This window comes from Nylanderia fulva, unplaced genomic scaffold (genome assembly GCF_048542155.1).
Source record: "Nylanderia fulva isolate GAGA-0341 unplaced genomic scaffold, ASM4854215v1 Scaffold628, whole genome shotgun sequence".
NCBI lineage: Eukaryota > Metazoa > Arthropoda > Insecta > Hymenoptera > Formicidae > Nylanderia > Nylanderia fulva.
This window is the reverse complement of record NW_028190730.1, coordinates 42,043-54,066: the sequence shown is the minus strand read 5'-3', so window position 1 is coordinate 54,066 and position 12,024 is coordinate 42,043. Positions and strand designations below refer to the sequence as shown.

The following is a 12,024-nucleotide window of genomic DNA, read 5'->3' as shown; positions in this document are numbered from 1 at the left end:
TATTTCTCTCATCCATCCTTCCCCTTCTCCTCCTTCCTGCAGTATTTCCTTCATTCTTTCCCACCAGTTTCCCTTCCCCCCTTCTCCCCCACATTCTCCTATCACATGCTCCCATGTTTCATTTTCTATCCCGCATAACCTACACCTTCTTTTCCCCTCTTCTTCCCAGTATCTCGCCCCCCTCATCTCATTGTTCATTCTGAACCTGATTATCCTTCTCCATCTACTTTCCCCCCATCCCTTTCTCAGGTATTCCGGTAAACCCTCCTCCTTCCATTCCCCATACCATCTATTATATCTCGACTCTCTTATCCTCTCCCACCTTTCCTCCTTCTGCCTTTCCCTGTCTTTCTGTTCCCACCCCTCATATACTTCCTCTCCTCTTCCCCTTTTTTCCTCCATCTCTTTCCCCTCTATTCCTCTTTCTTCCCAGAATTTCCCCCTCTCTTCCTTCCACATCGTTCTTTCCTTTCCTCCCCTTATCCTCTCTTTCATATCCTCAAAACATTTCCTCGCTAAACTTCCTCCCCTCCCTTCCTCCAACTTCCTCTCATACCCTACCGCCCTCCTTCCTGCCCTTATCCTAAATTTGTCGTTTCCTATCTCCTCTCTTACCATATACCCCGGCGTGCACCAGTCTACTCCTAACGTCCACCTAATCCATCGCTCCTGCATTGCCTCCACCTCTCTCCTCTCCTTCCATCCCCATATTTCCGCCCCATATTCCAACACCGTCCCCACCAACCTTTCCATTAGCCATACTCTTTTCATCCAGTCTCCTGCAAACCTTCTCTTTCCCATTCCCCACACCTGTCTTATCACCGCTCCTGCTTTCCTAACTCTGTTCTTTACCTGCGCCTCCTGCCTTCCGTTCCTCTGTAGCTTATACCCTAAATATGTGAATTCTTTCACTTCCTCTAACCTTTTTCCTTTCCATCTCCACTCCACTCTCTTCATTCTTCCTCCTCCCTTTTTAAACCTCATTACCTTTGTCTTATCCACATTCACCTCTAACCTTTTCTTGTCCATATAACTTTCCATTTTCCCCAACATATGTATCATCCCTTCTTCATCCTCCGCCAACAGTACCATATCATCTGCGTACGCCAAACAATGCACCTTTTCCCCTCCCAGTTTCACCCCCCCCAACCTCCTTTTCTTAGCACTTCCTCTATATCCGCTATCAGCAAACTGAATAAGTGCGGACTCATTGGGCAACCTTGCCTCACCCCCCTTGCCGTCCAAAAATTTCCTCCCTCCTCCTTCCCCACTCTTACCTTACTCCTCGTTTCCCTGTACACCTCTTCTATCCTACTCCTTAATCCCTCCCTCACTCCCCTCCTCTTCATTGCCTCCATTAACACCTCCCTATCTACCGAATCAAACGCCGCCTTCAGGTCCATAAATGCCGCGACTACCTTTCCCCCCTTCTTGTTTACCCTCTTATTCACCAGATAGTTCAACACATAGATACTATCCATCACCCCCATTCCCTTCCTAAAACCTGTCTGACTCTCCGGTATCATATTCTTCCCCTCCATTTCTTCCTTTAACCTTTCAGTTAAAATCCCCACGTATATCTTGTATAGCGTTGGCATCAATGTTACTCCTCTATAGTTTTCCACTTTATTCCCCGAAAAAGTTAAGGGAATGGAGGAAAAAAGGAGGAGGAGGAGAAGGATATAGAAAAGTAAGGGCGGAATATAAGCTAATGTGTAAAGAGAAAAGGGAGGAGGAGAGGCTAAGATGGTACAAGGAGGCGATAGAGGCAAGAACGGAAGGAGAGGTATGGAAGATTATTAACAGGGAAAGGAAAAAGAGAGAAGGGGTGAATGAGGAGATAAAGGCGGAGGAATGGAAGGAATACTTTATGGATTTATTGGGAGGGATAGAGGTAAAAGTGGTAAGAGGAGGAAAAGAAAAAAGGGAGAGGGATGAGGAGCAGGAGATAAGCAGGGAGGAAGTGAAGAGGATGCTGGGAAAACTGAAGAAAGGAAAAGCAGCGGGGGAGGATGGGGTACCAAGTGAGGTATGGAAATATGGAGGGGAGAGGGTAGAAGAGTGGGTATGGGAAATGTGCAACAGAGTATGGAGAGGAGAAGGATGGCCGGAGAGGTGGAAAGAAGGGATAATAGTGCCACTGTTGAAAAAGGGAACGGGGAATAAAGTGGAAAACTATAGAGGAGTAACATTGATGCCAACGCTATACAAGATATACGTGGGGATTTTAACTGAAAGGTTAAAGGAAGAAATGGAGGGGAAGAATATGATACCGGAGAGTCAGACAGGTTTTAGGAAGGGAATGGGGGTGATGGATAGTATCTATGTGTTGAACTATCTGGTGAATAAGAGGGTAAACAAGAAGGGGGGAAAGGTAGTCGCGGCATTTATGGACCTGAAGGCGGCGTTTGATTCGGTACATTCATTTATGTATTGTAGTTTATATATTGTGAGTTTACTTCGAGGTCATCTTTTATATAATTTATTTACTCTGAGAACTCAAATGAAATGTATATTTCCGAGGACATGTCTTCGAATTATACTTTAAATATATTATTTAGCGGTGTCCCGAAATAATACAACTGCCCGACTCGCGTTAAGATACACGGTGTCTCGTCGGCTACGCCCTTAACTGGTCGTGAGACACTACCGTGTCTCTTGATTCATTTATGTAGTTTATATATTGTGAACTTACTTCGAGGTCATCTTTTATTATAATTTATCTGGTCCGTTCCGTATACTTTGAAGACTTGTAAAATATAATTAGAAACTATACTTTAGAGAGATCAAATATGATGTAAAATTTATAGTTTGAATACATATACGTAGTTTTTGAAAATTTCAAACCTTAATAAAATGTATTTTTCTAGGATATAAGAAGCCTTCAAATTATACTTTTAATATATTATTTGGCAATTAAAATAAGGTGTCCCGAAATAATACTTTCAAATTTTACATAGTTTATATAATCAGAATACACAATTCACAATATTTACATTTAACTCAGGGTTGGGACCGTCACTCTGAAAAAGTAACACATTACTGTTACAATTACTTATTGTAAAAAGTAACTTATTACCGTTATTCGTTATTAATTTTAAAAAGTAACGCGTTACCGTTATTATTACTTAGAAAGTAACGATTCGTTATTTTTTCGTTACTTTTTGTTACGTTTTCATTTTTTGTAATGCTAAAAAGTAAGCTATTGGATTTTAAAATTCTCTTACTTAATAATCTATATTAAATATAATAATATATGTTACAATTAAAAACTCTGAATTAGTCTTTGGCAAATGTATATAGCATATATAGTAAGATAATAAGGAATTAAAAAGTAACTAACCACTAATTCGTTACCGTTACTATAAAAATGTAACGACGTCTTATATCGTTACCGTGACAAACAAATAAATTTGTAATAATTATTAATTAAGTTATTAATTAAAATATTTAAGCGAATAAGCGAGTGGAAAGCGATAGACCGAAATCGGTGAGCATGTAGGGCTTATTTGTTTACGTCGCTTAATAACAAAAGTATCATCTTACTTTTCGGCGCGGCGGCATTGCTCGCCGCTCGCTGCATGACTCTGCCTCTCGATCAGATAATGCTTTTGTTACTAAAAGACGTAAATAAATAAGTCATCGTACATGCCCACCGATTCTGGCCTACCGCTTTCTACCCACTCATTCGCTAGATATTTTTATTAATAACTCAATAATTATTGCAAGTTTAGCGAAATGATACAGGACTTTTCTATTCAGTTTAACATGCTGTACCCGTTCACGAAAGATAGTTCGCGAATTATGGGATACCCTGTATATTTACGTTTCTCATCCGAAATTACTCGTTGACGCACGAATTTCGTGTTGCCTTCCTGCAATTTCTGTCCTTTTTATTAAGGTCTTAAAATTTCGTATATCTAACAATAAATTTGTATATTGTATATGGTCGATTAAGAAATTAAGCACATGAAACAACGCCGAATACTCGAGCCTCGAGCAATACACGGAATTATTCTTTTTCTTTTCAGCGGTCCGTTCTGTTTTCTCTATCAGTCTCATGTACATGTCCTACATATCTCATCCCCATCTCTCTCTCTCTCTCTCTCTCTCTCTCTCTCTCTAATGACAATTGAGATAAAATTCTTTATAACTTTAAAGACGTAAGAAACATTTATAAAGTATAATTTGAAGCCAGAAAATATAATAACTAAAATATAATTTGGAAATTATTTTTAACTAGATTTATACTTGTTTCTACGTATACTTTGGGAACAATGAGAATTTTCGGACATTTATAGAAAACTAATTCGATTTATATAACTTTAGAAACAAGTTAGATATATATTATTTATTTTATTTAGGAACATTTATATATTAAAATATTACATGTAAAAGAGTATATATCTTTTATATATGAACATTTGTAGGACTAAAAATGTCCTCCGTTTTGTACTTTTGCAATAAGTAAGGAGAAATTAATTTAAGAAGTCGGTCTATCCGCGCGAATAAAAGCGTACAGCGAAAAGAAACCGTTTACTACCTTGATACAAAGCGCACAGTGAAGCAATGGAAAAAGCACTCAGCTCGATATTCAATATGTTAATGTTTTCTCCGATTATAATAGAAAATTGATAATTGACCGTCAATCGTTCTATTTTTGACCTAGTTTAACCCGTTCTATTTCTATGACAAATAAAACGATTGATCTGGAACACCTTGTATAATATATAATAATAAGATTTATGAAATTAAATTAATTTCTACAATTATCAATTTTCTATTATAATCGGAGAAAACATTAACATATTGAATATCGAGCTGAGTGCTTTTTCCATTGCTTCACTGTGCGCTTTGTATCAAGTTAGTAAACGGTTTCTTTTCGCTGTACGCTTTTATTCGCGCGGATAGACCGACTTCTTAAATTAATTTCTCCTTATTTATTGCAAAAGTATAAAAAGAGGGACTTTTTTATTTAGTTTAATCCGTTCTATCTTTATGAAATTTTTAAATTATGATGAGCTTAAATGTTAATAATGTATCTTTTTTATAAATATAAGAAACAAAAATCTTATTTAATAAGCATGAAATTCGTACTTTCTTTCTTTTTAATTTCGACTATTTATTTGATTTAAATCGGTCAATATTTTTTGTCAATTGCTCTTAAGAAATGGAAAAACTAACTAGTATAACTAATGTCACAATAAAATTATTTTTACTATATTTTACAATAAAGTAAATAATTAAATTATAAATAATATAAATTAACAATAAGCAATTTTATAATATCATTTATTATATGTTATAATATAATAAATAATATTATAAAATAAAAGAAATATATAATATTTATTAGCATTTATTATATTTTATAATATATTATATTTTATATTATCATATTTTGTTTTCTTCTAAATAAAATATCATTTTGATAATCATTAAAAAGTTATCGAGATATATACACCAGCATGTATAGTGTCCATCATGTATATGTATGTGAAACAATCGTACACTGGCGAATCCGAAACATAAACAGTTGAAAACGTGAATACGTGGACGCTGTTTCTTATGCGCGTGATGGGTCGGCGACGCCGACTCGGCGTGAGCGGCAATCGTATCATTGCAGCGTTAGCATCCGAGCAATAAGGGTGTTCGGATCGTACGTTTAATCTTCGCTTGGCTTTTATTTCGATCAGATTGAATTTATTCTTGCAATAAGAAGTTTGTTTGAAGAAAAATATTATTGTGGGTAAATATTACAATCATACTTATTGTGTTATTTTTATTTTTAAAAAGTTAATATAAAAATGAGACTTTTTCAGATGATTAATAAGGTTATTGACATTTAATAAGTTTATTAGTTGAGTAATAACGTTTATCATCAATATTTCACAAGGTATGTAAAATTGATGGACTTTATTTTTAATAATCTTTTAAATTAAAGCTATCGAATTATTTGATGAGAATTTTTTTAAATAAATTTAAATGATTTGATGAAGCAGAATATTTTACTCAAACATTATATGTTTTAAATTGATTATTTATATTTAATGTATAATATACAGGGTGTCCATTTTAATTACCCATCTTAAATATTTTGTTAATATTTGTGAAAAATGTTTCAGACAAAGTAATATTGTTTAGTTCTGAGGCCATAAAAAGCTATTGCTTGTTTGATATTGTTATGTTTGACTTTATTTAACAAAAGACATGTTACACTGGAACCGATTTGATTTTCCTTAAAATATATTGTTAAACACTAAAATCTAAAAGACACGTATTTTTTTATACATAGTTAAATTTGAAAAAAATAGAACAAATAAATTAAATTAAATTAAACTATAAAATAAAATAATATTTTGAAAAAATCATAGATGGTTTTTTGAAAAAAAAAGAAATAGATAGAATTATGTGTTATAACTTTAAAGTATTCTGCAAATAGTTAAATTTTTGTTTAACATTTTATTTATAGTTTCAGTTATATTCGATTCTAAAAGAAAACATCGATTTTTTTTAACTTTCGACATGTGAACAGTTGACACGTGAACACTGTTCTTTATGCGTGTGATGAGCGGCTATCGTATCATTGCGGCGTAAGCAAAGGAATGTTTAATTTTTTAAACATGAAAATCCGCTCGTATAGAAATACGTGTCTTTTAAACTTTTATATTTATTTTATCATATTATAAGGAAAATCAAATCGATTTCTGACAGTTGTGACATGTCCTTTGTTAGATAAAGATATTAAGATTATGTCAAAGTTATTATGGTTAATTCATGAATTTCTCGGCGAACAAGGATTTGTAATTAATATATTTCAAAATCATCTCGATGTCAACTATATGGATACGCCATAAAAAATTTATGATCCTATTTAAAAAAATTTAAATGATCTTAACGCCTTCACTCAAGATTAAACAAACAAGCAGTTTTTATAGTTCCTTCAGAATCAAGCAAATTTTGTCTAAAATATTTTCTAAGAAAATGTGTCATTTGCGAGATATTTGAGATAGGCAATTATAAAATATATATATATATATAGGGTACACAATATATTTTTTTGAATATTTTTTGTTTAATTCCAATATATCTTTCTCGTGTGCTTGAATATTTAGATCAGTTAATTTTTTGCTGTTTTAATAATAATTAAAATTTCATAATAATAATAACACAAATAATTAATAAATCTAATTTAAATTTAAATTTGAATTTTAGAATATAGATTTTATTTTAATTTTAGATTATTATTTTTCGAGATCAAACATCATTGTAAAATCATTAATTAAATATACCTAATTTGTCTTAATTTGCCTTAATTTGTTTAGATCATTGTTTCTAATTTTCCTCACTTGTATAATTTATTAATTTTTTAAGGATGTTTTCTCTTGTACAATTTGATAATGGTGAATATTCCATTCTACCATCCAAACGAGTAAAGATCGTTCAAGGAAAAGATTGCATTATTAAATATACTGGAGGTGGGAAGTACAGTGCTGATTTAATAGATTCTTCTGGTATGAAAAGTTATTATAAATTTATATGATTTTGAATAATTATAACAATAATTTAAAAAATTTTTGAATGCAATGAAATAATTTTTAACTAGTTGTTTACTCATTATTAACTTAATATTATTATTTAAAATTTAATATTATATATTGACAGATTAATTAAATAATAACACATGCAATAAATTGATTTATTTATTATTAAAAGTTTCTAAATATTTAAAAAATTTCTTTTTTGTTAGCTATAATAAAATTATACCTTTTTTATTTATTCGAGTTTTACTTTTTTGTATTATAATATATATAATAAGTATAATAATTTTAATATTTATTAAAAATTTTTAAAAATTTTAGATATTCAGGATAATTTAATTGATCTGAAAACAAAACTGGAACAAAATGAAAACTTGATTAATAAGGAAAATTCTTCTCACTTATCAAATAGAAAGAGTAATCACTCATCTGATTCTTCGCAAAGGGCAAATCAAATTCTTCAAATAAAAGAAATGGGATTTTCTACGCCATTAAATAATAAATCACCAACTGTTCCGAATTTAGAAATATCAAATATTTCTTTAAATAATCTGCCCACCGTTTTGAGTAATACTAATACGGAATTAGAAAGGAGTTCTCCCCGAAGTGGATTCACAGACAAATTGGAGTCACTCGGACCGAATTGGCCCAACATATCTACTGATGAAAAATCTCGAGAAGTCAATTCTAACGAAGAAAGTTGTAATTCTAAAATTATACAAGACAATTCGAGTAATGATAATATGAATGAAGAGGATATGAGTCAAAGTAATAATAATGATAATAAAAATGATCCAAGTTACGATCCTAAACAGAGTACTCACAGTGCTACATCTGAAATGTCTTTTACAATTGAAAAATCTTCAATAAAAGAAAAGTCATCTTCATTAGATAATGGCTGTCCACTTGATATTCGTAAATTGTCAATTCCAGTAACTACTTCTGAAAAAGGAAAGATAAAAAAACATTTCTGTCCATTTTGTAATACTTTGCAAACAAAATTTGCAAGACATCTCAAGCTAAAACATAAGAATGAAGAAGAAGTTAAAAAATTTATTTATTTACCAAATAAAAATAAAGAACGAATTAAAATTATCGATACTTTACGCAAAAAAGGAGATTTCCTTCATAACACAAAACCTGAATTAAATTCTGGCATTTTAATAGTATCAAGACAGCGTCAAAAAAAATCAAAAAACTCTGTAGAAGATTATGTATGCTGCAAAACATGTCAAGGATTTTTTGCACGAAACACAATTCGTATTCATTACTCGAAGTGTAATAAATTTCATAAAAAAGGAGATCGTAACATTTTTTCTTCCAGTCGACGTCTATGTGGATACATTCATTCTTGTGCTAATGAAACATTGCGTCGACATGTCTTTCCAATTCTAAGAAATGATGAAGTCTCAAGATGTATTAAATATGACGAACTCATCATACAGTTTGGCAATAAATTGTGTGATAAATATACGTTGACTCATCAACATGATATGATTAGAGCACAACTTCGCTTATTGGGACGCTTTAAACTAGAAATAATAGCACTGGACAATGAAATCCATGAATTTAAAGATATATTTAAACCACAAAATTTTGATAAAGCTATAGACAGTTTAAGAAAAGTAGCTCACTGGGATTTAAATATTATGTGGTTTCGAACACCAGCTGTCGCTCAAAATCTTACGACTCTGATAAAGAAATGTGCACATAAGTTCAGAACTGAATGCATAAAAAATCAAGACCATGAGAGAAAAAAGTCTGTGGAAGATTTTTTATTATTATGGGAAGAAGAAGTTCCCACACTTATCAACAAAAAAGCTCTTGAGGATCAAATAAATCAGAAACGCCGAAAAAAAATAGTTCTCCCGTCTAAGCAAGATATCAAATTATTGTATGATTATTTAAAAAAAGAATGCAATACTTGCCTTGAAATTTTAGATAATGAATTCAATTTAAATGCATGGATTCTTTTAACTCAATGTACGCTCATTTTTATTCAAATCTTTAATCGTCGCCGAGCTGGAGAAATTGAGCGATTGACATTGATTAATTATCAGAATAAAGAAGCATTAGATGAAAATGTCGATCAAGAACTTTATAAACAATTATCCAATTCTACAAAAGAATTTGCTAGCAATTTGTTCGCTTAACACTTCGAGGAAAATTGGGTAGAACTGTTTCAGTATTACTTAGTCCATTTGTAATCCAATGTATTGAAACTATTCTTAAATTTCGAAAATACGCTGGAGTAAGCTCTAATAATGAATATATATTTAGTGTACCTCATACTAATAGATTATCTAAAAAATATCTAAGAGCATGTCCTTTGATGCGTCGTTTTGCCAATGAATGCGATGCACTCATTCCAAGTACTTTACGTGGTACTATGTTAAGAAAGCACATTGCAACGTATACTTCCATGTTAAATATCGAAGATTGTCAAATTGATCGTCTCGCTAATTTTATGGGCCATCACAAGGACATTCATAAAAATATATATAGAATGCCTGTGCCAGTAGCTGAAATAACCGATGTTTCACGATTGTTGATGGCAACTATTGGTCATGATGACAAAGAAGATGACGAAGAAAATAGCGAAGAAAATAGCAATGATAACGAAAACAGCGATGAAAGTAGCGATGAAGAAGATGCTCATGTTATGCCAGCAATGATCGAACGTACTAATGCTAATATGGATAATATTGATCATACGTCTACATTTGACAGTGAAAACACTTTTTCTCCTCTGTCAACAAATAATTCCACAAATTCTAAATGCCGCAACAGTAAGATCTATTATTTTTATTATAAATAAATATTTTATTTTTATTATAAGTATTTTATTATAAGTATTACTTTATCATTTTTATTATGAAAACATAATAAATGTTATTGTACTATCTAAAATTTCAGCTTCACCTTTTGGAAAAACAAAAAGAACTAAATGGACTGATCGAGAGAAAGAGGCAATAACTAAACATTTTGGAAATTTACAAAATTTATCAAAATTACCATCTTTACAAGAATGCAGAAAAGTCATTCTTAAATACAGAGTATTGAATCAAAGAACACCTCAACAAGTCAAAACGTGGATAGATAATCAAAAACGAGTCAAAAATCGTCAACAGTCCTATATATGTTCAAAAAATTTGTCTTTTTGAATTATTATTTATACTATTTATTATTATTGTGCGAGAAGTTCATATGAATTTTTTGAATTATGCAACAAAATAATTTCTGAATATTATATAAAAACATTATTCAATATAGTAAGCATGGTTTTGTGTTTTGTTCTATTGTTTTAAAACATATAAAAATATCTTAAATTAATAGAATAAAATGATGAATACTTTATTGAATAAAATTTTAAAAAACATTGCACATGTTCATAGAATTTATTGAAACTCACATGAACTTCTCGGATAAAATCCAATATTTAGAATATAATTTTAGATATCTTATAAAATCCATAAATTTACATCTAAAATTCATAACTTAAAATTTCGTTAAAGTTATTTTCAAAATACAGATTATTTTACAATGTATCACTTTTTTGCATTAATGTTATAATTGTGATATTATTCGTTTACAAAAAATTGATTTGGTATGTTCAAAATTTTTTTTTTAATTTGAATAGAATATATTATTGAGAAAAAAAGCCATGTGTATACAGTAAAGTAAAAATAAGTTTCCAAATTTGTATTTTAAATGCTTTCATATTTAAAATGCTTTATTTATATTTCAAACGATTCAAATGTCGACCTCGATAAAATAAATGTTTTAATTTTTTTTCTCCTACAAATATTCATTTATGAAAGATATACTTTTACATGTAATGTAACATGTTACATTTTAAATGTTCCTAAATAAAATAAATAATATATTATATATCTAACTTGCTTCTAAAATTATATAAATCGAATTATCTTTCTATAAATGTCCGAAAATTCTCACCATTCCTAAAATATATGTAGAAACAAATGTTAATCTAGTTATAAATAATTTCCGAATTATATTTTAGCCATATTATTCTTTTGCTTTAAATTATACTTTATCAATATTTCGTATATCCTTAAAATATATATTAATAAACTTTATTGCAATTGTTTTTAAAGAGAAAGAGAGAGAGAGAGAGAGAGAGAGAGAGATTTTTTACAAATTTTTTAAAATTATATTTTCCAAATATATTTCCTAATTGTTTTCGAATTTATAGATAGATTAATAAACAGACAGATTTTACTCTCTTTAGGATTACAAGATTACATATGTATATAAATTTTTTACTTCAAACTTAAACATCAACTTTAAAATAGAGATAATATTTGAACTACATATTAATCTTCAAACTATAAATGTTTTCATAATACATTCAATCTCCCTAAAATATTTTTTAATTATATTTTATATGTCCTCAAAGTATACATAAATTATATAAAAATAATCTCAAAGTAAGCTCACGATATACATATAAACTATATAA

At 30.4% G+C, this 12,024-nt stretch overlaps 2 protein-coding genes across 2 annotated transcripts; both read left to right on the top strand.

Moving 5' to 3' along the window:
* Positions 1–5,843: 5,843 nt before the first annotated feature.
* Positions 5,844–9,694, top strand: LOC114942161 (uncharacterized). Its single transcript, XM_085488111.1, has 4 exons — positions 5,844–5,896; positions 7,375–7,514; positions 7,863–9,166; positions 9,602–9,694. Exons 2-4 carry the CDS (start codon positions 7,376–7,378, stop codon positions 9,692–9,694), a joined length of 1,536 nt encoding a protein of 511 aa, XP_085344237.1. The 5' UTR covers positions 5,844–5,896; position 7,375.
* A 216-nt stretch (positions 9,695–9,910) lies between these two features.
* LOC146720717 (uncharacterized) lies at positions 9,911–10,763 on the top strand. Its single transcript, XM_085488112.1, has 2 exons — positions 9,911–10,330; positions 10,458–10,763. Exons 1-2 carry the CDS (start codon positions 9,931–9,933, stop codon positions 10,703–10,705), a joined length of 648 nt encoding a protein of 215 aa, XP_085344238.1. The 5' UTR covers positions 9,911–9,930; the 3' UTR covers positions 10,706–10,763.
* The last annotated feature ends 1,261 nt before the right edge of the window (positions 10,764–12,024 follow it).

Excerpts from the sequence above, each read along its gene's own strand:
- LOC114942161 (XM_085488111.1), top strand. The coding sequence starts at position 7,376 with ATGTTTTCTCTTGTACAATTTGATAATGGTGAATATTCCATTCTACCA. Across the intron at positions 7,515-7,862 it reads TGATTTAATAGATTCTTCTG|ATATTCAGGATAATTTAATT; the intron begins GTATGAAAAGTT and ends TAAAAATTTTAG. Across the intron at positions 9,167-9,601 it reads CTATAGACAGTTTAAGAAAA|AATAAAGAAGCATTAGATGA; the intron begins GTAGCTCACTGG and ends ATTAATTATCAG.
- LOC146720717 (XM_085488112.1), top strand. The coding sequence starts at position 9,931 with ATGTTAAGAAAGCACATTGCAACGTATACTTCCATGTTAAATATCGAA. Across the intron at positions 10,331-10,457 it reads AAATTCTAAATGCCGCAACA|CTTCACCTTTTGGAAAAACA; the intron begins GTAAGATCTATT and ends CTAAAATTTCAG.